Source organism: Bos mutus, chromosome 5 (genome assembly GCF_027580195.1).
Source record: "Bos mutus isolate GX-2022 chromosome 5, NWIPB_WYAK_1.1, whole genome shotgun sequence".
NCBI lineage: Eukaryota > Metazoa > Chordata > Mammalia > Artiodactyla > Bovidae > Bos > Bos mutus.
The window spans coordinates 107,787,404-107,814,014 of record NC_091621.1 but is presented as its reverse complement, the minus strand read 5'-3'; the positions used below and the strand labels follow the sequence as shown (position 1 = coordinate 107,814,014).

Sequence of the window (26,611 nt, the reverse complement as noted above, 5' to 3'; positions counted from 1 at the left end):
TTGAGTATTCCAGTTTCTGCCTAAACAGGGAACAGTCTCTCTGCTAGGCATCCCAGCACTAGAGCACATTTAATTTCTCATCAGGGAGAGGGCGAGGTTTTTCCTGGAGGGTGCCTGAACAGTACCTTCTTAAGTATTCAATAATTGTTTAATGAAGAACGGAGTCGGTGTGATAGCAAGAGGTTACCGTGGAGAAACAAGAACTGTGCTCCCGGGCCGGGCAGGTCTGGGGCGGGGAAATTTTCACGTCGCCATAGCAACGACCCCCTCCACGCGCAGCCCAGAGGAAACTACAAGTCACATAAGTAGCCGCGGCTTCCCCGCCTCCAGGGGAGGCGGGGCTCAGGCCAGCGCGGAACCGGCTTTACCTCTTTCCTGCAGCGTGATTGGCCCTCGGCCCTGAGAGGCGGCCAATGAGTGCGCTCCGGGAGAGCGGCGAGGCCAATATGGCTTCCTGCACCTGGTGACGGTTGAAGAACCTGTGTTAGGTCTCATGGAGAAGCCACGGGGCGTCGAGGTGAGAGGGAGAGGACTTCTCGTGACTGGGAAAGGGAACCCCGAGAGCCTCGCTCGGTGGGCCTTTGAGCGACGCCTGGAGGGTGGAGGATGGAAGAATGGATAAACAGGTAGTTAGGCTGAGCAAGGCCAGAGGCGATTGGCGTCGCCTTTTGCTCCCGTTCTCCTGGGTCCGAGTGAGGTTGAGGGAGGAACAGCTTCACTGCTCTGGGGGAAGAGGAACTGGGTTCAGAATATGAGAGCTCCTGAATCTTCCTTCTCCCCCTTGTCTCATGGTGGCGTCTTTAGGGTCTGTGAGGCCTGTCACATCCTGGTGGGAAGTAAAGGAAGATTAAAGTTTAATAAACACTCCGCATCTGGAGCGTTCCCATTCGTTATCTCCCACAATTACAAGCCCTGTGTTATTGTCTGTTTTTTATGGATCATGCAGCTGAGGCTTGGAGAGGGTAGTGCTTCTCCCCAGGAAGGTCACCCAGCTGTAAAGTGAAGGAGATGGGCGCTAAGTCTGTCAGGTTCCAAAACTCTCCCTGTTTTGCTTTTTCCATTCTTCCCACCACCTGTAACCCATACATCCTTTCATTATTTGGCTTCTGGTCACCTTATATTTGAATTTCGTTTCTGGCACACTTGCATGTGTAGTATAAATATAAAGTGGAATTGCTCAAACACTCTACAAGAGTAAAGAATCATCATCATCAGTGTAGAGTGTGAATGATAACTCCCAGTTTTAGAGCTGTCACTGACTCCTGGGAACAGAACTAGGCTTTACATAGTGCCTGGGTGCTCATCGCAGCCCTCTAAAGAAGGCTCGTTACAGCCATTGGACGGATGGAGAGACCAAGAGCCCTAAGTAGGAGAGCCTGGATTCCAACTCCGGCATATCTGACTTGAGAGCCTGTGCTTTTAACCAGTAATGATCACCAGCATTTATTGAGTACTTGCTGTGTGCAAGTCACCATTCTGAGTGCCTTTCCCATATTAACCCCCAAAGCCTATGAAATAGGTGGAACTGTCCTCATTTACAGATGGGGAAACCGAGGCACTGAGATTGAACTGCTGCCGGTCATATACTAGGGCCGGTTTTGGAGTCTTGGCCTAGAGCCCAAACGCTTCACACCTTTTCTGCTACATGCCATGAGATTCATATACAATACCTCATTTTACATTGCACGTCTTTTGAACCAAATATTTTTTTGTTTTATAGATGAGAAAATTGAGACCCAGACAGGTTAAACAACTTGCCCAAGGACCCACAGCTAGTTAGGATCAAGGCTGAGTCCAAAGCTATGGTATTTCCCACAGTGCTAGTATGTCATTTCCTCAAATCCTCTTTAGGGCAGTCTGGGCCCCAAATTAACTTTCATCTGACTTAAATTGTTTTTGAGTTGAAATTACTTTGGTGTACACCTGCTGAAGGGGGAAGAATGAGTTTCTAAAATACATCTTTTCCAAATGTCTTCACGAGGCACCATGCTTAGTATTACTATTTTCACATCACTGTGTTCTGTGTGAATTGTGGTAAAATGTCGTCACGTGTAAATCCGCAGAGGACCCTGGTGAATTCCTAATACATGTTTCTGTCTGGCTAAGGTATTCTTTCGACTTGCAGTTGAGAAATGTATAAACAAGAGTAAAGATCCTGGTGTTTACGAAAGGGGTGTTTGATTGTACCTGCCACTCGGCCCAGAAGCATTGACTTGACTAAGAACTGGAAAGGGAGTTGATAGCAGACTTGCAGTTTCCCTTGTCTTACAGTAAGCCAACCACGATTGCTTCTGCCTGCTTCGTGTCATCCTTTTCCTAGGAGACTCCGTCTTCAGAACCGATGGAGGAGGAAGAGGAAGACGATGACCTGGAGCTCTTCGGTGGCTATGACAGTTTCCGGAGTTACAACAGCAGCGCGGGCAGTGAGAGCAGCTCCTATCTTGAGGAGTCAAGTGAAGCGGAACATGAGGATCGGGAAGCGGGGGAGCTGCCCACCTCCCCGCTGCATCTGCTCAGCCCTGGGACGCCCCGGTCCTTGGACGGCAGTGGTTCTGAGCCAGGTGCCTTCAAAGTGTCCCCCGAAGATAGGGAGGTTGCAGAGGCTATGGATGGAGAGGCAGATGTAGGCCAGGTGGGCGGAGCTGTCCAGGTGTAAAGGGCTCTTTGATCTGATGTCTAAGGACCTGGGAGAGAGACAGAGGCACCCCAACTATCCCCAAGGGTCATTTCAGTCTGATTTCAAGTCGTGATTTCATTCTTTTCTCACAATTAATATTCATTCAGCACATATTAGATGCCGGTCATTAACATGGTGGTGCTTTTGCGTTTGTGTAAATAATAATAGTTGGTGGATTTCTAAGCCTGGGTCTTGAGAACATATGACACCTAATGTGATCTGGTTACTCTCTGGGAAGGGACAAGAAATAGCTCGTGAGTTGGAAGTGAGAGGGAAGGAAATACAGAATTAAGTGACCTCCAGGTAAGAGGATGAGGGCAGATAAGAATCCCCGTGAATCATCTAGAAGCCAGTTGGCTTCAGAGGTGTGATGCTTGCATAGCTGCTGGACCTGTGTGTCAGGGCCTCCAGTGTGGGGACTGCCTGTGCAGAGAGGCAGGTTAGATGGTCTGTGATGACACTCCTGTTTCCTGGTCCCTTTACTCTTTAGAAGAGGAGCATCTAATACTCTTTGCCTCTCCATTCATCCTGTCTTCTCTTCCTCTCTCCCCTTTTATTTTTATTTATTAAATTATTTATGTGTCTGTTGGTTGCGCTGGGTCTTCATTGCTGCACGCAGGCTTTCTCTAGTTGTAGCAAATGGGGGTACTTCGTTGTGGTATATGGGCTTCTTGTGGTGGCTTCTCTTATTACGGACCACAGGCTGTAGGTGCACAGGCTTCAGCAGTTGCAGCACATGGGCTCAGTAGTTGTGGGGCACGGGCTTAGTTGCATTGTGGCACGTGTAATCTTCCCAGGCCAAGGATCAAATCCGCCTCTCCTGCACTGGCAGGCAGATTCTTAGCCACTGTACCACCAGGGAAGTCCTATTTCCCCTTTCTTTTTTCTCCCTTCTATCTTCTTCCAGTCATTATCTTAGAATCTTAGAACTAGAATGAACTATTAGAGACCATCTAGTCTGGGGGTGCACTCACCTGGCCACACATTAGAATCATCTGGGGAACTTCTCATAACCACTGATGTCTGTGTCCCACCACAGAGCAGGTCATTCTAATCAGGGCATTTTTAAATGCTTTCCAGGTGATTCTAATGTGATATCAGGGATGAAACATTGATCTAGTTCAGCCTCTTTAGAGATGAGAAGAAAACAGGCCCACAGAAATTACATTTTTGTCTTCTCATTTTCCTCTTTGCAAACTTTCCCCAGTTGTCCGCAGGGATCTCCTTAGCCCCACTGCTGACACACAGCCAAGGGATGCCACACAGCTTCAGGGGTACACACCCAAACCGCTTCCTCCTATTCCAGCTCTGTCAGCCTTAGGGGGTTAATACAGTGCCCCAGGTTTGAAGGGCCCATCATTTTGTTTGAATTGGGGTGATGATCGAGGGAGTCACGTGCTAAATTCTCTTCCCAGCTGTCTGTGAGATGTGTGGGATCGTGGGTACCAGGGAAGCCTTCTTCTCCAAGACCAAGAGATTCTGCAGCGTCTCCTGTTCCAGGAGCTACTCCTCCAACTCCAAGAAAGCCAGTATCTTGGCAAGATTACAGGTGAGAGGCAGTGACGTGGAAGACCCTTCCTGGGGCCCTGGGTGCTGAGTCAGGAACCACTACCTGTGCTGCCGAGGGGCCCAGAGGGCTTGGGCAGGACGTTGCTTGTGGCTCTCTGAGGTTATAAACGGCCTGGTATTTCTTATGCACCCATTTCTGGAGCTCAATAAGTTGCAGATTCATGGAGCTACCCTTCACCCCCAACCCTCAACCCTCAGGGTCTGATGTGTTCTCAGAAAGTTCTCTTTTTGGCTGTGCTGCATGGCATGTGGGAATCTCAGCTCCAGGGATGGAACACATGCTCCCTGCAGTGGAAGCGCAGAGTCCAAACCACTGGGCCGCCAGGCAACCGCTGCCCTCAATAAGTTATAAACAAGAACTCGGGGGGGAGTCTGACACCCATGCCTTCCTGTTGCACTTTTACAAATGCTCTGAAAGGAAGCTGGGAAATGGGCCACAAGCTTCTCCGGCCATGGGGTGTTTGAGAAGATGGTGCCTTGACTCTGACTCCATTCCACAGGCAGCTGCCTAGAGTCTTACCAACCTCTAGTTAGTATTACCAACTAGTCTTACCAGCCTCTACTTTTGACATTTGTAGAACTCTGAGAAGGGGGAGGATTCTTGGAGATGTGTTGTCTAACCCACATACTAATTGACAAGTGTGCTGAGGTCCCGAGAGGAAGAATGATTTACCTGTGGGCTCTGTAGGAAGAGGACAGAGCTGAGACTGGAGCCTCATCTCAGGAGCCTGGCCTTGTGTCTTCACTACACTGGTTTGCAAACTTGACTACACGTAGGGGTCACCTGGAAAGTTTCAAAAATATCATGAAGATTCTAGTTTAATTGGGAGGGAGCACAGCCTAGACATAGGAGGCTTTAATGAGCACCCTAGGTGATTGTCCTGTGAAGCCTGATGTTTATTGTGGGTCTCAGCCCAGCTCTTCTAGTTAGAGCCTCGTGCATGTTCTCTCTCACTCGTGAGACAGCTACTGTTGTCTCCCTCACTTTGCAGCTTTTAGTCAAGGCATAAGAAAGTCCTTCCCAGGGAGCTAATAATAACATTGTTATTAACTACAGTCTGGGGATACTTGAGAAGGGCTTGGCACCCTCAGTCTAACCAGTGATTCCTAAAAAATGAATTTTTAAAGATTACTATTTCAAAGCCTCAAAAATTTTTACTAACTTACTCAGAGGTACACAAATAAAATTGAAGAGCCAGGATTTGGCGCCAGATCTGTGTGGAACTTCAGTTCAATTCAGTCGCTCAGTCGTGTCTGACTCTTTGCGACCCCGTGGACTGCAGCACGCCAGGCCTCTCTGTCCATCACTAACTCCTGGAGTTTACTCAAACTAATGTCCATTGAGTTGGTAATGCCATCCAACTATCTCATCCTTTGTCGTCCCCTTCTCCTCCCACCTTCAATCTTTCCCAGCATCAGGGTCTTTTCAAAGGAGTCAGTTCTTCGCATTAGGTGGCCAAAGTATTGGAGTTTCAGCTTCAGCATCAGTCCTTCCAATGAACATTCAGGACTGATTTCCTTTAGGATGGACTGGTTGGATCTCCTTGCAGTCCAAGGGACTCTCAAGAGTCTTCTCCAGCACAATTCAAAAGCATCAATTCTTCAGCACTCAGCTTTTTTTTATAGTCCAACTCTCACATTCATACATGACTACTGGAAAAATCATAGCCTTGACTAGATGGACCTTTGTTGGCAAAGAGACATGTCTCTGCTTTTTAATATGCTGTCTAGGCTGGTCATAGCTTTTCTTCCAAGGAGTGTCTTTTTGTTTCATGGCTGCAGTCACCATCTGCAGTGATTTTGGAACTTAAACCCACATTTTTTTATTTTGAATTTTGGCTGTGCCACTTGGCTTGCAGGATCTCAGTTCCCCGACCAGGGATTGAACCCTGTCCATGGCAGTGAAAGTGCCAGATCCTAACCACTAGACAAGCAGGGAACTCCCTAAACCCACATTTCTAGTTCACTGATCTCTTTTTTTTTTTTTTTAACTTTTTACTTTGTATTACAGTAGCTTCCTTTGCAGCTCAGTGGTAAAGAATCTGCCTGCCAGTGCAAGAGAGGTGGGTTTTATCCCTGGGTCAGGAAGATCCCCTGGAGGAGGGAATGGCAACCCACTCCAGTCTTCTTGCCTGGGAAATCCCATGGACAGAGGAGCCTGATGGGCTACAGTCCATGAGGTTGCAAATGAGTCGGACACAACTGAGTGACTAAATAACAACATAGCCGATTAACAATGTTACGATAGTTTCGGGTGAACAGCAAAGGGATTCAGCCATACATATGCGTCTATCCATTCTCCCCCAGTCATTGATCTCTAATAAAGTCTCTGGGCCTCTCTGATCAGTGCTTAAGCTACAAATTACCGACCAGGTTTTCCTTCTAGCTTAGATTGTAAAGAATCTGCCTCTGATGCAGGAGACCTGGGCTCGATCCCTGGGTCTGGAAAATCCCCTGGAGAGGAAATGGCAACCCATTCCAGTATACTTGCCTGGAGAAAAATCCCATGGACAGAGGAGCCTGGCGGGCTACAGTCCGTGGGTCTCAAAGAGTCGGAAACGACTAAGCGACTAACACACAGTTCAGTGGCCTTTCACTCTGGGGTAGGACACCTTTGAGCACCTCATAAACTCTGTTCAGTTCATGAGCCTCCTGAAGCCCCGTCTCTGCCATAAACCTATAGGAGCACCAGGGGAAGGAGAAGGCTGAGAGCTTTGGCCACCAGCAAGAAGTTCCTGGCAGTAGCAGGGCTTAAAAGATGGAAAATGTATCCCTCCCTGCCCTCTGGCTCTGCCAACCCCCGCCCCAGCAGGTGAACAATGGCTAAGTGCTTCCAGAGTTCAGCACAATGTGTGACCCTCACCCTTGCAACTCCCCACTGAGCTAAGCATTATAATTGTTATCATCTTGATTTACAAGTGAAGAACCTGGAGTCCCAAAGAGGTTACCAGGGCAGTCCAAATCCAGAGCCATGTTATCAGCCTTTAGGCTACAGACAGGCTCTCCTCCCTCCAGGGAAAACCACCTACCAAGAAGGCCAAAGTCCTGCACAAAGCTGCCTGGTCTGCCAAAATTGGAGCCTTCCTCCACTCCCAGGGGACAGGACAGCTCGCCGATGGGACCCCAACCGGGCAGGACGGTAAGTCTGTGGGGACTGGTGCTCAGGAAGCCGGTGGGGTGTGATGCCAGGACTCGGCAGGTGAGGCGGGGGTGCTCCCTAGGAGCCAGGATTGGAGAAGGGGGCCAGCTAGAAAGGGCCAGCCCAGGCTCACTTTAGATGTCATCTTCCTCACCTGGGAGTAACTGTGAGATGGCCCAGGAGATCCTTCAATCACTCTCACTCTTCTCTTGAGCTCTTAAAAGCCAAGAGTTAGCTTCCTCTGTTTAGCATTGCCTGTAGCCCTCTGGCTTTTATTTCCCTGGGGCAGTGGAGACCTAGATCTCCTGTGAAGAAGGGTGATGGGATCAGGAACTTCTCTCTCTCAGCATGAGTAGCTGTTTCTAAATAAATGAAGACTGGAAGCTATGCACTAGGTGGTCTGACACAGCTCCCAGATCAGGGCAGGAGGGGCTGTGGTGTGTGTGCCTCCCACCCATCTAGATTGGCTGTGGCCAATGAGAGGTTGGGGGCGGTCTGAGGAATTTAAGCCAGAGGGTCTTTTCTCCTGGGGAGAAAGATCAGACGTTTCCCTCTGAGAGCTTCCTTGACTGAGAGTCTGGCAGCCTCTGGATGAGGTCCTCCCCGTCCCATCCCGATGGCCACTGCTGAGGCAGGTATGGGGTGGGCCCGGGCTGCACGGCAGGAAGGGGCCTGTGTTTCCGCTCCCCAGGCCCGGGTTCCTGCGGTGGCCACTGCTGGGGCAGGTATGGGGCGGGCCCTGGCTGCTCCCAGTCCTCGGGGCCGCCTGGGTTCCTGGAGTGGCTGCTGCGAGAGCTCCCCGCGTCGGTCGACCCCTCAACTCTGGTCCTCTTGGCTCTGCAGCGCTGGTCTTGGGTTTCGACTGGGGGAAGTTCCTGAAGGATCACAGTTACAAGGCTGCTCCTGTCAGCTGCTTTAAGCATGTGAGTGCCTTGGGCACGAGGGGAGGGAGGGCAGGGCCCGGGCGCTGCCGCCGGCTCACCCACCTGGCTTACCGCTTCGGCTCCGGGAGGGAACAGCCTGAAGTCTGGGTGCTCGAAGCCTGGCTTTGCCACTCGCTCCAATTCACCGTTTCTGTCCACTTGTTCTTCACCAAGTCCTCCCACAGACCCTCACCGAGGGCTTCGAGCACGCCCCTCGGAGGTCGCCCCCTAGGCTTATTCACATAATGGCACTTTGTGTTCTGGTATCCAGAGCCAACTGTGAGAATCCCTTTCTCTTTTCCCCCATCTTTAGTGCTTTCCTGTTGACAGCTTGGTGCTTGTGAACTGCCCCCGGCCCATTGGCTCCTGGGAGGCAGATATGGGTGCCTCCTGGAACCCCTTCTGCTAAAGGCTTCCTGTCAGTGCCTAAGTTGTATCCGATTCCTTGAGACCCCGTGGACTATAGCCCGTCAGGCTCTTCCATCCATGGAGTTTTCCCAGCAAGAACACTAGAGTGGGTTGTCATCTCCTCCTCTAGGAGATCTTCCCAACTCAGGGGTCGAACCCTGCATTGGCAGGCAGATTCTTTACCACTGAGCCACCTGGGAAGCCCCGCTGTCACTGAGAAGCGGCCAAGGCTGAGACCTGGAGGGCTGGGCTTGGAGTGCAGGCCTGAGCAGTGGTCCCCCACAGGTGCAGAGAGAAGCCGAGGGGGCTCTCTTCGTCTTTCAAGCCAATTTCCTAAACCCCAGGAAATCTGGAGAAGGCCTGTTTATTTTGGTTGCATTGGGTCTTTGCTGCGGAGCACAGGGGCTCCTCGTTACGGCACAAGGGCTTAGTTGCCCCTTGGCTTGTGGGTGCTTAGTCCCTGACCAGGGATTGAGCTCACATCCCCTGCACTGGCAGGCAGATTCTTACCCACTGTACCACGAGAGAAATCCAACCACCCAGTATGGCGATTGAAGGAGCGCTGTTTGTGTCTCAGAAGCGCCTGTTACGCAGTGAGAGTGGGAAGCCACTAGGTGTCTGCTGGCACAGGTGTGATGTGCCAGAGGGTGACAACTAGGAGCCAGGCCTGTGAGATTAGCAGAGCTGTCTGACACCCCGACTCCCATGCCGACTAGGCTCTTCACAGAGGCGGGCGCATCCGTTCATCGCTTCCTCCCTGGTCCTGGGCCTGGCCTTCCACACACAGTGAGGGGAAACACCGAGGGGCAAAGGAGAGGATACGGTGTTTTGTGAGGCCCTGCGGCCAGCCACTCTCCTCTGCCCACCCAGTGGCTCACTGTCCCCTTGAACCCTCTCACCCCCACGCAGGTCCCACTCTATGACCAGTGGGAGGATGTGATGAAGGGAATGAAGGTGGAGGTACTCAACAGTGACGCCGTGCTCCCCAGCCGGGTATATTGGATTGCCTCGGTCATCCAGGCTGCAGGTGGGTGCTCCTCCGGCCAAGGCAGGGTCAGGGGCTGGGGGCGACATCTCCAGATGGACAGGTAGAGTCGGAGCAGACATCAGCTTCATAAAACAAAAAATCCCGCCCACTGGAGTTTCGTTCTCCCTCCTTGCTATGCTTTCATGCTACCTACCTTAGAGGGGACCACAGAGCTTGGCGAGTTTGGAAACTCCCATTTTGAAGTTCATTCCGGGGTTGATCAGGCCATAGAAAATTACTCCCCCTGCTGTGCCATACTGCTTTCCAGGTACATGGCAGGGGTTTGTTTTCGCTCTGGCTGTTGTAGAAGGGGTTCTTGGAGTAGGCAGCCTGGTTTAGGCTGGAGAAGTGAGAAGGCCTAAGAGTTCATCTCCCCTTCCTCCTGCTCAGGGTACCGGGTGCTGCTCCGGTATGAAGGCTTTGAAAATGATGCCAGCCATGACTTCTGGTGCAACCTGGGGACTGTGGATGTCCACCCCATCGGCTGGTGTGCCATCAACAGCAAGATCCTGGTGCCCCCGCGGAGTGAGTTGATGAGAGTGCTCCCCGTCCTGGTTCCTGTGGGCCCCCTGGGAGAAGTCAGAACAGCCCAGAGCCCTCCTGCCTCTTCGCTCCCTCTCCTCCCTCATCCAGAGGCCCCAGGGCAGATCCAGGTTGGGGAGTCCAGGATTGCCGGCCTGAGAAGGCAGAAATACGTTATTCAGGCCCTCTGCTGCTCTCTGGGGCAGACTGGCACCCGTCAGCAGAGTGGTGGCAGTCTGTATTCAGGATTCTGCTCTGTCTCCCCAGCCATCCATGCCAAGTTCACCGACTGGAAGGGCTACCTCATGAAACGCCTGGTGGGCTCCAGGACACTTCCTGTGGACTTCCATATCAAGGTCTGGCACAGCACCCTGGGGTCTCCTGACTGGTCTGCTCCTGCCCTTTTCCCCTTCTGTTGGTCCTTGGTGCTGCTCACTGGAGTATTTTTTCTAAGACCCCCTTGGGTTAGCCCTCAGAGCAGCTCCAGATTCCCTAAGTATGGGTGGTGGGCGTCATCTACCATTAGCTTCCTCCCTTCTCTGATCCAGCCTCATCGGTCACGTTGCTTTGTCTGCTGGCGTGCTCTTCCAGATCCTTCCCTTTGCTCACAGCATTTTCAGGAGCGTTCATTCATCTGGGCTTCCCAGGTGGCGCTAGTGGTAAAGAACCTGCCTGCAGTGTAGGAGATCTCTCTGCTTTCGATAGATTTGATTAAGTGCTTGTTGTATACAAGGCACGGCCATCTGGCACTCTCCCCCTCCTGGTAGGATTTGGAATTGCACTGCTCTGTCCCCACCACCACTAAGAAACTGGAATGGCTCTCCCTGAGTCCACAGTGCCCTGGTGCTAGAAAAGCCACAGAACTTCCATAACCATCCTCTATCCCAGGCAGGACAGCACGAGAATCTCAGCAGACAGAACCACCTGTCTCTTCACCCAGGCCCCACCACCGGGGCTCTAGAGCAGCTGTGGGATCTTGATCACTATCCTTGGCTGTGTCCAAGAGGCTGGCATTACTGCTGAGGTGCTAGGAGAGCCGTTCAGAGCTGCAGCCCAGCGGGGCCAGGGCTGAAATTAGAGGTATCGAGGCAAAGGGTGCTCAGTTCTTTATAAACACCAGGCTGGTTGAGTGAGTGCTGTTGGCAGGGGCCGGAAGCTAGAGAGCACTGGGAGGGACTCGTGATCAGAGTGCAGATCCCTGAAAGAGCTCAGAGCTGGACCCCAGGACGAGATTTGTGGCTCAGCTCTGGCACTAATGACCCTGTGTGACTCCAGGTTAGTCACATGACCTCCCTGGGGCACCTGTTTCCTTAATCTGAAAAGCAGTCTATGATTCCCATCACAATGAGTTGCTGGCATTTTGGTGCACACATTGTAAATATTCTATCATCCCAGGGACTTGGAAGCCAGGGTGGAACCTGGCCGGCAGGAGGGGCCCCTCTGCCCGTTTCCTCCCGCCCCCTGCCCCGTCCCATCCTCTGGTTACTCCCAAGGGACAGGACAGGACAGGACAGGACAGTGGGAGGGAGGGATCGACCCCAGCAGGCCTGTGTTCTGATGTCATTGCAGATGGTGGAGAGCATGAAGTACCCCTTTCGGCAGGGCATGCGGCTGGAGGTGGTGGACAAGTCCCAAGTGTCCCGGACCCGCATGGCTGTGGTGGACACAGTCATCGGGGGTCGCCTGCGGCTCCTCTATGAGGATGGTGACAGTGACGACGATTTCTGGTGCCACATGTGGAGTCCCCTGATCCACCCTGTGGGCTGGTCCAGGCGAGTCGGTCACGGCATCAAGCTCTCAGGTTAGCCGAGTCCCTGGCCAGCATGGGCCTGGGTCAGGGGGGCACATCTCTGCACCCCACAACTACTCTGAGTAATGGGGGCAGTCATCTTTACCTGAGGATGGCAGGACTTGACCAGGTGTCCCAAGGGGTTGAGTGACTTGACCAAGGACACTCAGCCTGAAGTGTGTTCTGTGTGTTAGTTGCTCAGTCATGTCCAGCTCTTTGTGACCCCATGGACTGTAGCCTGCCAGGCTCCTCTGTCTGTGGAATTTTCCAAGCAAGAATACTGGAGTGGGTTGCCATTTCCTTCTCCAACCTGAAATGGTAAAAGTTAATTCGCAACTAGAGGTTCCAGGCCACATCCTCTCCTTGCGACGTGGGAGGAGTTTGGGTCCTCAGGGCTGAATAGTTCTGACAGAGAGCTCCTCCGTGCGGGTGGGAGGTTGCTGAGCAGCCCCACATTCTGGGGGAGGCGTGGAGATGGTCATGTTAGAAGCTTCAACTTCCTTCTCTCCCTTCCTCCCTCCACTATCTCCCTAAAAGAGAGGCGCAGTGACATGGCCCACCACCCCACCTTCCGGAAGATCTACTGTGACGCTGTTCCTTACTTGTTCAAGAAGGTGAGGCCCAGCCCTGGACACTGCCCCTTGGCTGCAGGTCCACTCCAGACCTGAGGCCCCGGCTCTCCCTTCCCTCCCCATTTCCTTGCCAGGCCAACGGCAGCTGAGGCCTCTTCCCCGCCCCTCCCCGGGTCAGCCCAGAGATTGCCCAACTGCCCCATTCCTTTAAGGTTCGAGCTGTCTACACAGAAGGTGGCTGGTTTGAGGAGGGGATGAAACTGGAGGCGATCGACCCCCTGAATCTGGGCAACATCTGTGTGGCGACCATCTGCAAGGTGAGCCTGGGTGCCCTCCCGCCTCCAGCAGCGTTTCCTACGGGCAGGGCGGTGGCAGAGCGCCCCCTACTGGTTGCTCCCGAGTGGCCTGGTTTTCGGGCACATAGACTGAGCTCCTGGCTGGGAATCTGCTTTCTCGTTGGGGGTCGGAGGCTTGCCAACCCTGTGGGCTGGCCCAGGCGTGTCAGCCATGGCATCAAGCTGGCAGGTTAGCCGAGTCCCTGGCCAGCCACCCGTGGGTGCTACGGAACACCTGGCCTGAGCCTGGTCCTGGGGTAAGTGTAGGCCTTCCTGCCACTGCCTGCTGTCTCCTTTGGGGGCTGGCATTGCCATGCCTCAGCCGGGCTGGTGTTGCTGCAGACCTCTGTTACTGCTGCAGCCTGAGGAGCCAGCCACACCCCTCGGCCCTCCTGGGGACACGCTGATTTGTCCATCTAGCCAACTTCCAGGCTCTGCCCCCTGTTCACCCCTGAGAACAGTGACAAAAGGACAGACAGCGTCCTTGCTGGCACAGCATGTGGTGTCCACTGAGGGGGTCAGGAAGATGCCCTGGGACAGGAAATGGCAACCCATTCCAGTATTCTTGCCTGGAGAATGCCATGGACAGAGGAGCTTGGTGGGCTGCAGTCCATGGGGTTGCAGAGTCTGACATGACAGACCACACATGAGGAAGCTAGATGATTTTACCGTTATGGGTTACGTGAGTGCTGAGTGCTCTGAAAAGCAGCTCCATCCTATCCCTGTCCTGTCACCTCACCCTGGAATGGGGGTGCAGTTTAGAACACCAGGTTCTGTTTCCTTCTCCACCACCACTAGGTCCTCCTGGATGGTTACCTGATGATCTGTGTAGACGGGGGACCCTCCACAGATGGCTCCGACTGGTTCTGTTACCACGCCTCCTCCCACGCCATCTTCCCAGCCAACTTCTGCCAGAAGAACGACATTGAGCTCACACCCCCGAAAGGTAAGACTGGCATACAGTTGGAGGGAGCAGGGTTGAGGCCACAGGCCAAGCCAGACCCCCAGAGTTGAAGTCTGAGTGGACTGGAGAGGTGACAGCACTCCCCACGGTCACCACTAGCCTTTAGTCTGGGCTGCCTTGGCCCCATGGCCCCATGTGGCTTGGTGAGCAGAACTCCCACCTGTCCCTTTGGGCAGTGAGCACCCTGTACTACAGGACCATGGTCCTAGAGCAGGTACCAGCCTGGGCAGGAAGGAAGAAGGTTGCTGGAGAAACTTCGGGCTGAGTCCTGATGGAGCTGCAGAAGCCCCTTTGGCGCTGTCTGGGACTCCCCCTCACCTCCCTCCCTCCCTCATCTCCGCCTTCCACTCCAGGGTACGAGGCTCACACTTTCAGCTGGGAGGCCTACTTGGAGAAGACCAAGGCAAAGGCAGCTCCATCGAGACTCTTCAACATGGTGAATAGACCAACCCTGCCCACTACCACCCAAGGTGGCGGTTCCAACCCCTTCTCCTCTCGAGTCCCTGCTGCTAAGATCAGCTGTTTCGGGGACAAGTCCAAACTCTGATGGATGCGGATGCGTGCTGAACAGTCAGCCAGTCCCTTTCCCAGAGGGGCTGGTGCCTGGGATCACAGTGCAGAGGGGTTCCTGGTCTGAGGACCCTGCCCCCACAGGCAGGCTCAGACCCACTCCCATACCCAGGGCTGCCCCGCCAGGGTGGGGACCTAGCTGATTTGTTCGGCCTTTATCCCCATCCCAGGACTGCCCCAACCACGGCTTCAAGGTGGGCATGAAGCTGGAGGCCGTGGACCTGATGGAGCCCCGGCTCATCTGTGTGGCCACAGTGAAGCGGGTGGTGCACCGACTCCTTAGCATCCACTTCGATGGCTGGGACAGCGAGTACGACCAGTGGGTGGACTGCGAGTCCCCAGACATCTACCCTGTTGGCTGGTGTGAGCTCACCGGCTACCAGCTCCAGCCACCTGTGGCCACAGGTCTGGGCTCTCCTGGCCCTGAGGGGCTCTTGACTTTCCTTTTCATTTTCCTTCCTGCCAACCACCCTCCACCCCACCCCCCATGCCGCATGCCCACCTTTGGCCCTCTGGCATGAGATTGAGCATCTCCTGGACCACTTCTAGGGAGAGAGTGGCCCTGGTCTCCCCTCCTGCTCCTGACTTCTCTGTCTCCCTCTCCCTCTGGCCTGCAGAGCTCCTTCCTTGACCTTGCCCACTCTGTCATATGCTCGTGCCCTTGTGCACCAGGTAAATCCCCCAGGCCCCTCTAAGCACCCTGGTGATGCGGGTGGGAAGAAGGGACAGCTGTCATCCAGTCCCTCCCCGCAACCCCCTCCCCGTTCTCATGGCCCAGCTCTGGCTTTCCTTCAGGGGCGTCCCCTGTGTAAGGGAGGCCCGTGAGGGGTGGGCAGGGGTCTCGGGACGTGCCTGCAGCCTATGTCCTCTCAGAACTCTCTTCTCACCTCATGTCCATGTCTTTCAACAACAGAGCCCACCACACCTCTGAAAGCCAAAGAGGCCACAAAGAAGAAAAAGAAACAGTTTGGGAAGAAACGTAAGTGATGCTCTAAAGCTGCCCGGCTGGGGTGGGACCTGGGATCACCTGAGCCTGTGCCCCTGGGCAGGGGATCACTACGCAGATCAGTCACACTCTTCATATTCCCACCTCTCCTTTGCCCCTTGCCCCATGCACCCATCCATCACCCTGTGTCTTAGGGACCCACAGCACAGTTAGGGAGTCTTCTGGTCTCTGGCAGTGGTCAGGATGCTGAGGAAAAGACACAAGAGACTATATAGGTTGGAGCAGGGGTCGGGGGTGGCCTGGTCTCTGAGGCCTTGTGCAGCTGTGGTGTATGAAAGTAAAAGATGTAAGAGCCAACAGACGGAAGGCATTCTCTCATGATCCCCAGAGGGAGGGAGCAAGGGTAACCACCGGGCTTGGGAACCTCTCACAGGCCGGCCCAACCTCACAGGCCCCAGGCTGAGCTGCAGTGAGCTGGGCTCCCCAATGTGGTCTCCGCAGAAGAGAGGATGTCCCGAAAGGGAACAGAAAGGAAACAGATGCGGTCCCTGGGCAGGGTTAAGATCCTGTGAGGGTGTGGTGTGGTTTGAGTGGCAGGATCCTGTGCCGTTCCGAATCAGGGCTGGGAAAGGCACGGTGTAGAAGTGAAGACAGTGAGGAGCAGAAACAGGAAGCTTAACTACCGTGGCGGGGTGGGGGCACTAACCTCTTACTGGGGAGAAGCTCTGCGCCTCGGACACACAGCCCTGAGGGTTGAGGTCAGAGCTGGGCCTCCGTCCTCCCCGGCTGGCACCTACCCCTCTGCTGGGCTGCCTGACCGCTGTTTCATGTGGATACAGCCCTCGCCTGGGTTGAATTCTGTTTTTATTCCAAGGAAAAAGAATACCACCGGCCAAGACGCGGCCCCTCAGACAGGGGTCCAAGAAGGCACTGCTGGAGGAGGACCTGCAGGCAGCGGCGAAGGCCCCGTCGGAGCCCGCCCCTGATGAGAGTAAGCCTCCGGGGGCCGGCAGGCGGCTCCCTGCTCAGAGGCCGGTCGCCTCCTTTCCAACCTGGCACAGAAGAGCAGAGTCAGGCTTAAAGGGCATTTTCTGGGCACTGAGAAACCTCTCTCAGACCACTGGGCCTGGAGGGCTTCCCAGACACCACCCCCCCAGCTCTGAATGGAGCCAAGCACCAGCCTGGCCCTCTCCACCCCCAGTCCCAGCCCTTAGCAGGGTGGGCTGCCTGCCAGGCTGGTGGGACAGGGCCCTAGGCCTTGGCTGCTGTCTGCCCCACAGATGGGAAGGGGCTCTCCCCACCACACCCAAGGGCCCCTGTCTGTAGGAAGCCCAGTTCCTTGCATCCTGAGCTCCATGCTCTCTCCTCCTTGCCCCGCACCTCTCTCCCTCTTCAGTCATCACCGTGCGTGTGAAGGAAGAGCACCTGGACGTGGCCACAGCTGACAAGGCTCTGAGTCCAGAGCTGCCAGTACCCGTCGAGAACATCAAACAGGAGACGGACGACTGAGCCTTCCTCGCTGCCAGTCAGAAGCCAGCCTAGGGCGCCTCTCTTGCCACCACGCCAACCTGCTTTACTTTGGAGACTGAGCCTTTTTGCATAAATTTTGCCTGGTACTGTGGGGACCGGGGACCCAAGGAGCAGCCAGGGTCTCCTCTAGCCTCTGGCCTCCTCTCCAGCAAGGCCATGTGACGGGGGCTGCCTGCGAGCAGCTCCCTCTCCAGCTCGAGTTCCTGAAGCTCTTCCACACTAGTCCCCTCCACTCCCCCAACACTGCTCCATTGCCAGGGCGGGGGCTACACACGGGAGACAAGCTGGCTAGTGGTTAGGCCCGAGCAGGTCTCGAGGTGGGGACAGACGGTCACCTGATGGACGTGAGTGGTGTGAGGGGTACAGCCTCTGTCCCAGACTCCATGCGGAATGGCCCCTCCTGCCTCGGTTGGGGCTCTGCTCCTCCTGGCACCCCCAGGAGGTTGCGGAGCCCTGTGCTGGTGCCCAGCTCTGGCAGGCAGCTGAGCAGCAGTGACCAGCATGTAGGTCCTGGTGACTTGTGAGGTGGCCTTGATCTGTTTTCCCTTGGCATGAGTACTGACTCCATTTCCAAGAGGAGCAGAGATAAGGTCTGCTCCCTGGGAAAGGGAGCTTTCCAGGGCCTCAGGTCGGGGAGACCACACCAGTCCCTGTGCCATGGGAGTGGGGGGTGGGTGTGGGTGTGGGTGTATGCACATGCGTGTGCACAAGCATGCAAGTGTCCCCGAGAGAAGGTGCCCCCAGTGTTGAACTTGCCACTCTGGAGCCCAGCTGGACGGGACCCGTCCTCCTCTCCCCCTTTCTGTAGCCAAGAGCAGGTCTGGCCTTGCCAGGAAGTCTCAGGGCCTCGACACGGGGGTGGCTGGCCCTGCTGGGACGTGGCCCTGGAGGAGCTCCTGGAGGCAGGGATGTACTTCTTGGTCCTTTTCCTCACCGTGCATGTCCTTAACTCCATAATATATTTTGATTCCGCTGCTCCTCTGAAAGTACATTCTAGAATTTCACCTGGTGTCTGCCCACATTTCAGCTGCTTCTGCTCCGCAGTTAAGTCTCCTTTGAAGCTGTCTTCTCCCTCTGACTCACCCTCTCTTCAGGAGACCTGGGACCTAAGTGGTAACAGGCTGCTGTCCTCAGCCCTTCTTTTTCCTTCCGCGTGTTTGAGTAGAGACAGCATGGCTAAGTGTGTCCCTGTGTTCCCCTGTAATAGCTGCCACGGCCCATGCTTGCCTGATGGGGTGCTGACCTTGGGTGTGTTGAGGACTCTGCTGTTGGGTGTCATCCCAGAGATGGGCAACCAGCCCAAAGGGAGCCAATTTCAGTTCAGAGAGAACCAGATCATTTGTCCTTTCCTAAAGGCACTGTGCAGGCTCACGTGGAATAGAAACGACGCTCTTGCAGCCTGAACTCCCCTAAATGTGACAGGGGCTGTGCCTCCCCTCACCCCACCTCACATTGATGGGTGGGTCATTGGAGGAAGGTGGCCAACAGTGGCTTGCAGTTCCACAGCCTGCTCTCATCGCTGGCCTTTGTTGAGGGTGACTTGCCCAGCTGAGAAGAATCATTTTCCCCTATGCTCTTGCCCTTAAAGGATCAAGTTCTGCCTGAAGAGCTTCTGGGGCGATGGGACTTGTTTGGCTTTCAGTTTTGCTTCTTCCTAAGTGAAGAAGTTGATGCCCACAACTTGATGCTTGGGTGCAGCAGGCAGGGCTAGAGGACAAGTTTAGCCACCGTTACAGCCCCAGATGGGCTTCCCACACCTAAATCCTATGAGACGATTAAATCCCTTTCTTGCTGCAGTCAGTCTGTCAGTGTTCCTTCTGAGACACCACCCCACCAGGTCGGTTACAGAGACGGGGAGAGTTCACCCGTGAAGAGTGCAGAACAGCACGTCTCCACAGCAGTATGCTATGTTATCTGTCCCTGCCACTCCCCTCCCAGGACCCCGGGCTCCCCAAAGGCCCAGCCCGTGTCTTCATGTCCCTGGGACCTAGAGGTTAGTCGGTCACAGACGGAAGTGTTGACCTCCAGGACATTTTAGCTCAAGGCACAGAATGAACCTTGTCCCTCCATTGCCCTTGCCTTTGGATGGGACTTGTTGAAGTTCCACAGCAGTGGCGGGGGTCGAGGGGGTGGGGAACACCTGAAGACTGGAAGACATCCTGAGGAACAGAAGCCTCTCTACTTGCCCCACTGCCTGACGGCCTGCAGCGAGCGGCTCCCTGGTACAAACACTGGTGGAACCCCCTGCACCTTCCTTTACTGTCACCCCGTCGGACTCGGCTGCTCGAGGGATGGGGAAGCAAGGGATTCCACATTTGTGACAGCCTCATGCCAGACACTAGTTTACAGGTGTTCACACTGCTTGCTTCATCTTTGATCCTGTGAGGATGTGCTGACTTTATTTTACAAGTAAGAGAAAGAAGGCTTGTTAAAGTTCAGTAACTTGGTGGCCTAAGTTGACATGAAATGGCAACAGTGGGATTAAACTCCATCCAGCTCGTCGGCCAGGTCACAACCAGGACTCGGTGGCTTCAATCTGGTGAGCACCCCAGTGCAGAACATTCTGCCGGGGATCAGAGCCCGTGTCCTTCAAGGCCTTTGTATTCCTGGGAGGAAGCAGCTACTTTCAATAGAAGTAGAAACAAATCCTAGGGCTTCCCTGATGACTTAGTGGTAAATAAAACGCCTGCCAGTGCAGGAGATGCTGGCTTGATCCCTGATATGGGGACATGCCACATGCTGCAGGACAACTACTAAGCCTGTGCTCCAGAACCCAGGAGCTACAACGACTGAGCCCATGTGCAGCTAAAGCTGAAGCCCAAGGGTCACCACGGTGAGAAGCCTGTGCACCGCAATAAGGGCAGCCCCCACTTGCTGCAATTCCAGAAAAGCCCGTGCAGCCTAGCTGAAATAAACCCCTGGTGTGGTCACTCACCTTGAGCCAGACATCCTGGAATGTGAAGTCAAGTGGGCTTTAGGAAGCATCACCATGAACAAAGCTAGTGGAGGTGATGGAATTCCACTTCAGCTATTTCAAATCCTAAAAGATGATGCTGTGAAGATGCTGCACTCACTCAATATGCCATCAAATTTGGAAAACAACAGTGGCCACAGGACTGGAAAAGGTCAGTTTTCATTCCAGTCCCAAAGGCAATGCCAAAGAATGCTCAAACTACTGCACAATTGCACTCATCTCACACGCTAGTAAACTAATGCCCAAAATTCTCCAAGCCAGGCTTCAGCAGTACATGAACCGTGAACTTCCAGATGTTCAAGCTGGTTTTAGAAAAGGCAGAGGAACCAGAGATCAAATTGCCAACATCCCCTGGATCACAGAAAAGCAAGAGAATTCCAGAAAAACAGCTACTTTATTGACTATGCCAAAGCCTTTCTGTGTGGATCACAACAAACTGGAGAATTCTGAAAGAGACGGAATATCAGACCACTTTACCTACCTTCTGAGAAATCTGTGTGCAGGTCAAGAAGCAACAGTTAGAACTGGACATGGAACAACAGACTGGTTCCAAATAGGAAAAGGAGTATGTCAAGGGTGTATGTTGTCACCCTGCTTATTTAACTTACATGCAGAGTACATCATGAGAAACGCTGGGCTGGATGAAGCACAAGCTGGAATCAAGACTGCCGGGAGAAATATCATGAGTAACCTCAGATACGCAGATGACACCACAGTTATGACAGAAAGCAAAGAAGAACTAAAGAGCCTTTTGATGAAAGTGAAAGAGAAGTGAAAAAGTTGGCTTAAAGCTCAACATTTAGAAAACGAAGATCATGGCATCTGGTCCCATCACTTCATGGCAAATAAATGGGGAAAACAATGGAAACAGTGACAGACTATTTTGGAGGGCTCTAAAATCACTGCAGATGGTGACCGCATCCATGAAATTAAAAGACACTTGCTCCTTGGAAGAAAAGTTATGACCAACCACGACTGAAGCGACTTAGCAGCAGCAGACAGCATATTAAAAAGCAGAGACTTGACTTTGCCAACAAAGGTTCATCTAGCCAAAGCTTTGGTTTTTCCAGTAGTCACGTATGGACGTGAGAGTTGGACTATAAAGAAAGCTGAGCGCCAAAGAATTGATGCTTTTGAACTGTGGTGTTGGAGAAGACTCTTGAGAGTCCCTTGGATAGTAAGGAGATCCAACCAGTCCATCCTAAAAGAAATCAATCCTGAATATTCACTGGAAGGACTGATGCTGAAGCTGAAACTCCAATACTTTGGCCACCTGATGCGAAGAACTGACTCCTTTGAAAAGACCCTGATGCTGGGGAAGATTGAAGGCAGGAGGAGAAGGGGACGACAGAGGATGAGATGGTTGGATGGCATCACCGATTCAATGGACATGAGTTTGGGTAAACTCTGGGAGCTGGAGATGGACAGGGAGGCCTGGCGTGCTACAGTCCATGGGGTCGCAGGGTCGGACATGACTGAGAGACTGAACTGAATTATGGTCCCAGTTACTTAAAGAAAACTATATGTTTTGTCAAATGTAGTCAAGGGGGTGATGGAGTCTCATCTGTGGTGCCAGCAGCACACCTGTACCCTTGCTCTTCCCACCCCAGCAACAAGCAAGGCCCCCGAGATTGGGTGGGAAAAGGCTGAATGGACAGCAAGCCAGCAGTGACCGTCATTGTGGGATTCTTCTGGACACACGGTCCCGGGAGGCTGCAGCTTAATCAGCCACTGCCCAGGGGACAAAACGGCGTGCAGTCATTTCCCCATAGGCCCCCTCTGAGCTTAGCGCAGAGCCGGAGAGGGTGGACATCACTCTCAGAAGCCACCAGAAGTAGATCTGGTCCCTGCCCAGATCTACAACCTCATGAACCTAGGACCAAGACAAGTCAGACCCGTACTACCATAAGGGCCTTGAAACCTGACCCAACCACCCCTCGGCCGACCTTGTTCGCTCTCTGCCGTCTTCTCTTCGTGGGGGTCCCCCGGGCGCCAGGCCTGGGGGCTGGTGTCCGCTTGGCCTTCCTGGCAGCCTGGCCTGGGCAGGCTTCAAAGACAGCAGCTGCGGCCTTCACCCTCTGGCCACGGGCACTGGGAGGGGTGGCACAGGTGGCCCCCACGCGCAGGTTCAGCCCAGCCAGCCACCTGAGAAGAAAAGGGGTAGTGGGGAAGCCCCTGTGCCGAGCTTTCCTGAGGACAGCGAGGAGGTCCTCAGGGATTTGGGGATGGTGGGGCCTAGTGGGTGAGAGTGGACACACCAGTTAAGTGATCCTGAGCAAATCAAACTTCAATCCCCTTCCTGTAAAAGGGGGCCGGTAATAAACAGTCGTGGAGGACTGGTGAGCCAAACCGATCGAGACGAGCTACTGAATTTAACGTCATTTTACAGTCACCATCATGGCCTTTATAGATGATGAAACAGCACAGAGAGGCCATGTTCCTCAAAAGGAGACAATCACAGAGGCGGGTTTGAGCCCCGGTCACTGGGCTCCGGGGCCCTTGCTGCTTTCTTGGGCAATGATGTACAGCACTCACACACACTGACTAGGTCCACTCGGCCAGGCAGATTTCACCCCCACTTTATGGATGAGGGAACAGAGGCTCAGGGAAACCCACCCCAAGCCCTGTGGGGTAGTTCCCCAGAGAGGGTAACTGGTCCTGGCAGGATCCTCCCCTGCCAAAGGTGCTCAGATGGCACCGACTTGGTGCCCCCAGAGAGACGGTGGGGGCTTGAGAGCAGCTGGCCGGGCCCCCAGCTGGGGGACTTCAGGCGGAGGTGCTCACCTGTGAAGCGGGAGCAGCTGGCAGTCACAGTGGAAGGGGTTGCCGCTGAGGTCAACGAGCTCCAGCTCACCAAGACCGGGCAGGGCAGGCAGTGTCTGCAGCTGGTTCTTCTGCAGGTGTAGGCTCCGGAGCCGGGGCCCCAGGCCTGAGAAGGCCCCAGGAGGAATCTGCAGGAAGGCGCCAGGCCCTGGTGTGAGACCCTGCACGCCTGTCCCAGCCCCAGGCCTGGGGAGTGGCAAGGCCAAAGCAGGGCAGGAAGGGCAGTGCTGGTGGGAGACTCAGGCTGGGCCAAGGCCAAAGCACTGCCCTCTGCGAGTCACCCAGACCCCCAGTTCATGGTTCTTACTGCTAGGCCCTATCCCCCATATAATATATATTATAAATATAATTATTTATATATATACCCCCCATATAATTATAACAAAAGCCCTGCCCACAACGTGTGTAACAGCAGGTAATCCCACAGACCCTGGGGAGCTCCTGCCTCCAGGCCTCAGCAGCGTCCTCCCTGCTTCGCTGTGGCACAGCATTCGGCCTGATCTGTGGCCTACACCTGAGCTCCTAGGGGCAGGCGCAGTGCCCGGCTCATCTCGGGGCCCCACGCCCAGCCTGGGGCCCAGCGAGGCAGGGCAGCAGTGTGGGCTGCCTCCCCTCGCCCCTCTTCCCCTGCGCCCACCTGCTCCAGGCCACTGCTGTTCAGGAAGAGGTGCTGCAGCGAACGGCCCACGGGCCGGAAAGCGCCATCTCGTAGGGCCCCGAGCGGGTTCCCCGAGAGCTGCAGCTCCAGGAGGGCCGGCAGCCCCTCCAGGGCCTCAGTGGGCACCTCGCCCAGCTGGTTCCTGTCCAGGTGCAACTTCTCCAGCTCCCGAGCGGGGCCCAGCGCCCCAGGGGACACTCGGGCGAGGCGGTTCCCACTCAGGTAGAGCCAGCGCAAGGCCCGCCCGCCTGCCAGGTCACCAGGTGCCAGGTGGTCCAGGGCGTTGTCCTGCAGGTGCAGGGAGAAGAGGCTGGGCAGGGCGAGCAGGGCGGCCCCTGGCATCCGCACAAAGCGGTTCCGCTCCAGGTACAGGTAGCCCAGGCGGGGGGCCCCCTCGAGAGCGGCAGCGCTGAGGCCGGAGAGCCGGTTGTCTGACAGGTAGAGGTAGATGAGGCTGTCCAGCCCCGCCAGGGCGCCCGCCTCCAGCTCCGTGAGGCCGCAGTGCTGCAGGTGCAGCGACACGAGACGGCCCAGACCCGGGAAGGCCGCTTGGGGCACCACGGGGAAGCGGTTCCGCCTGAGGTCCAGGAGCTGGGTGTCGTTGGGGAAGCCGCGGGGCACGGCCTGCAGGCCCCTGCCCTCACAGCTGCTGTGCCGCGACTCCGGGACGCACACGCAGGTGCGCGGGCAGGGCCCGGCCGCCCCGGCCTCCTCCCCAGGGGCGCCGCCAGGGGCGCGGGGCCGCGCGGCCTTCAGCTCCTCGGCCTCCTCCTCCTCCTCCGCCCCGGGCCTGGGACAGCGCAGGTCCGAGGGCCGCAGGGCGTCCAGGGCCTCCCCGCGCAGGCGCCGCGGCCCCCAGCACGCGCCGTCCGAGCGCACGCGCGCCCGCGCCAGCCACTCCAGCAGTGGCCGGGCCCGGCAGCCGCACCACAGCGGATTTCCCTGCAGCCGCAGCCGGCGCAGCTGCCCCGGGCCCTGCAGCGGCGGCAGGGCGTCCAGCTGGTTCCCGCGGAGATCCAGGGTGTGCAAGCGAGGGCAGCGGGCGAAGGCCCGGGCATCCAGGGCCTGCAGGGCCCCGTGGTCCAGCCTCAGCTCCCGCAGGCCGGGGAGCGCCAGCCCATCCTCCTCGCCCGTGTAGGTGAAGGGGTTGTGGCCCAGCTCGAGGCGGGCCAGGCCGCGGGCCTGGGACAGGGCCGCCCCAGGCAGGGCCTGCAGCTCGTTGTGGTGCAGGCTGAGCCGGCGCAGGGCGGGCAGGCCGGCCAGGGCCTCGGGGGCCAGCACGCTGAGCGCGTTGTGCGACAGCTGCAGCCAGCGGGCGCGCACCAGCCCCTGGAAGGCCATGGCGGGCAGGTAGACCAGGGCGTTGTGGGCCAGGTTCAGCGTGGTCACCGCGCCCAGCGCCCCAAACGTCCCTGGCCGCAGCTCCTCCAGCAAGTTCCCCGCCAGCTCCAGCCGCTGCAGCGAGCCTAGCCCGTCCAGCGCCTCCTGGGGTAGCGCGCGCAGGCGGTTGGAGGCCAGGTTGAGGAGGAGCAGGCGGCCTAGGCCTCGGAAGGCACCCTCGGCCACCAGCTCCACCTGGCAGCGCCGCAGGTCCAGGTGCGTCAGGTGAGGCAGGTCCCGGAAGGCGGCCGGGGGGATCTCCTTCAGCATGTTGCCCTGGAGGTCCAGACGCTGGGTCAGCTGAGCAGGGAGAGGGAGGGGATGCTGAGGGGCACCCGGACCACAGCCTGTGCCCCTTGCTGATGCTGGCACCTGTTCTTCCCTCACCTGGAACAGCCTCCTCCCCCTCATTCTCTTCATCCTGCTCCCTGACACCTGCTCCAGGGTATCCACAGCCACCCGGGTATCCCCCACTCTGGCACTTTCCACACTGAATTATCACTGACCCCTCTACGTTCACTCTCCAGCTCTTGACTCCGCAGGGCAGAGACCATACCTTATCCCAGTAGGTCCCCAGTTCGCTGCCCTAGGGCCTGTAATTAACTCAGTATCTATTATAGGTCACATAACTTGTTCCAGTCACTTAGGATTTTAAATAGATCATCTCCCTGTTGTTGGCTGTTATCATTCCCATTTTACAGATGTGAAGACAGAGGCTCAGGGAGGAAAAGTGACTTGCCGGGGCCTCCCCCAGCCAGGTAGTGGCAGAACCTCCGGTGCCAGCCCAGGCTCCTCCCGCTGTCCTTCTCCACCCCACCTTGCCCTGCTGACCTCAGGAATGGCAGTTGGCACCTCGGTGAGGTTCTGGTGCCGGCAGGCGACATGCCTTCTGGGATTGTCACAGACGCAGGCCTGTGGACAGCGCTGGGCCACTGCGCACCGATTTGGCCCTAGCGGCAGCAGCAGTGGAAGCAACAGCACCAGGGAGAGGCTCTGGGGCCTGGCAGAGAGAAGGGCCAACTGTTCACAGAACAAGAGACCCACACTGTCTGCTTCCCTGAGCCCTGCTTCTTGTCCCAGAGCCCATCGGACATCTTCCTCCTTTGGTGCTGGGGAAGCTTTCGTTACCCTGAGCCTCCAACCCCTCCACAGAGCTGGAATTCCGTTTTAACAGAGGAGACGGGATCAGAGGGACGACCTGGCGAGTCTCTGTGACTATCTGCCCGTTGCCTTGGTGAGGCCTTGCCCAGTCAGTTCAGAGGAGTGAACAGGCAGTGCAGAGGCTCCTGGGTCCAGGGGAGGCCTGTCTTCCCGGGGTGAGGCTGGCGATGGAGAGTCAGCCATTCCTCAGACTGATGTGGCATCGGCACCCTGGTGCCAGGGAGCACGACACCCACCTTGAGAAGACGGCCCAGCAGCTGGAGGGGCAGACCCAGGCCTGGCCCGAGTGAGGCTAGACTTTGGGGGACCAGGTGTCATGGGACCCGAGAGCCTCAAGGAGCCTTGGTGGCTGGCCAGCGCCACTCTGACAGGCAGGCTGGTGGGAGCTCTGCCTTCTCTGCTGTTTATCCCTCTGCTGTCCTCTCTCCATCTTAGCGCCACCCAGCTGGCCTGGCCTGGGGGAAACTGAGGATATGGCCTTAGAGCTGTGCTTTGGGCCTGGTCTGTCCACTTACCCATCTATCCACCCACCATCCATCCATTGCCCAGCAAGACCCCTTCACCTCCCAACTGCTACCTGCCTCTCCACAGGGCCCACCGTGCCACGATGGCACTCCTTGCCGCACCACACCCCCCCGCCGCAG

General features: G+C 55.8%; 2 protein-coding genes across 4 annotated transcripts; one reads left to right on the top strand and one right to left on the bottom strand.

Annotated features, from left to right (window-relative positions):
* Positions 1-365: 365 nt before the first annotated feature.
* On the top strand, positions 366-18,771 carry L3MBTL2 (L3MBTL histone methyl-lysine binding protein 2). 3 transcript variants are annotated; one of them, XM_005909428.3, is made up of 17 exons: positions 366-517; positions 2,321-2,561; positions 4,093-4,226; positions 7,262-7,385; positions 8,229-8,308; positions 9,626-9,743; positions 10,134-10,268; positions 10,533-10,621; positions 11,835-12,066; positions 12,592-12,668; positions 12,839-12,943; positions 13,760-13,907; positions 14,279-14,361; positions 14,666-14,900; positions 15,409-15,474; positions 16,316-16,432; positions 16,838-18,771. In XM_005909428.3, the coding sequence occupies exons 1-17, from the start codon at positions 494-496 to the stop codon at positions 16,948-16,950; spliced, it is 2,121 nt and encodes a 706-aa protein (XP_005909490.1). In that variant the 5' UTR covers positions 366-493; the 3' UTR covers positions 16,951-18,771. The 3 variants fall into 3 exon arrangements, with proteins under 3 accessions (XP_005909490.1, XP_070227614.1, XP_070227612.1); XM_070371511.1 differs by having other exon boundaries at positions 449-517; positions 2,272-2,561; XM_070371513.1 differs by lacking the exons at positions 16,316-16,432; positions 16,838-18,771 and adding an exon at positions 15,113-15,167.
* Positions 18,772-20,636: 1,865 nt separating this feature from the next.
* CHADL (chondroadherin like) lies at positions 20,637-25,900 on the bottom strand. Its single transcript, XM_070370152.1, has 5 exons — positions 25,853-25,900; positions 25,638-25,799; positions 23,406-25,106; positions 22,730-22,896; positions 20,637-22,090 (listed from the first exon to the last, which is right to left on the bottom strand). The coding sequence occupies exons 1-5, from the start codon at positions 25,898-25,900 to the stop codon at positions 21,835-21,837; spliced, it is 2,334 nt and encodes a 777-aa protein (XP_070226253.1). The 3' UTR covers positions 20,637-21,834.
* Positions 25,901-26,611: the final 711 nt, after the last annotated feature.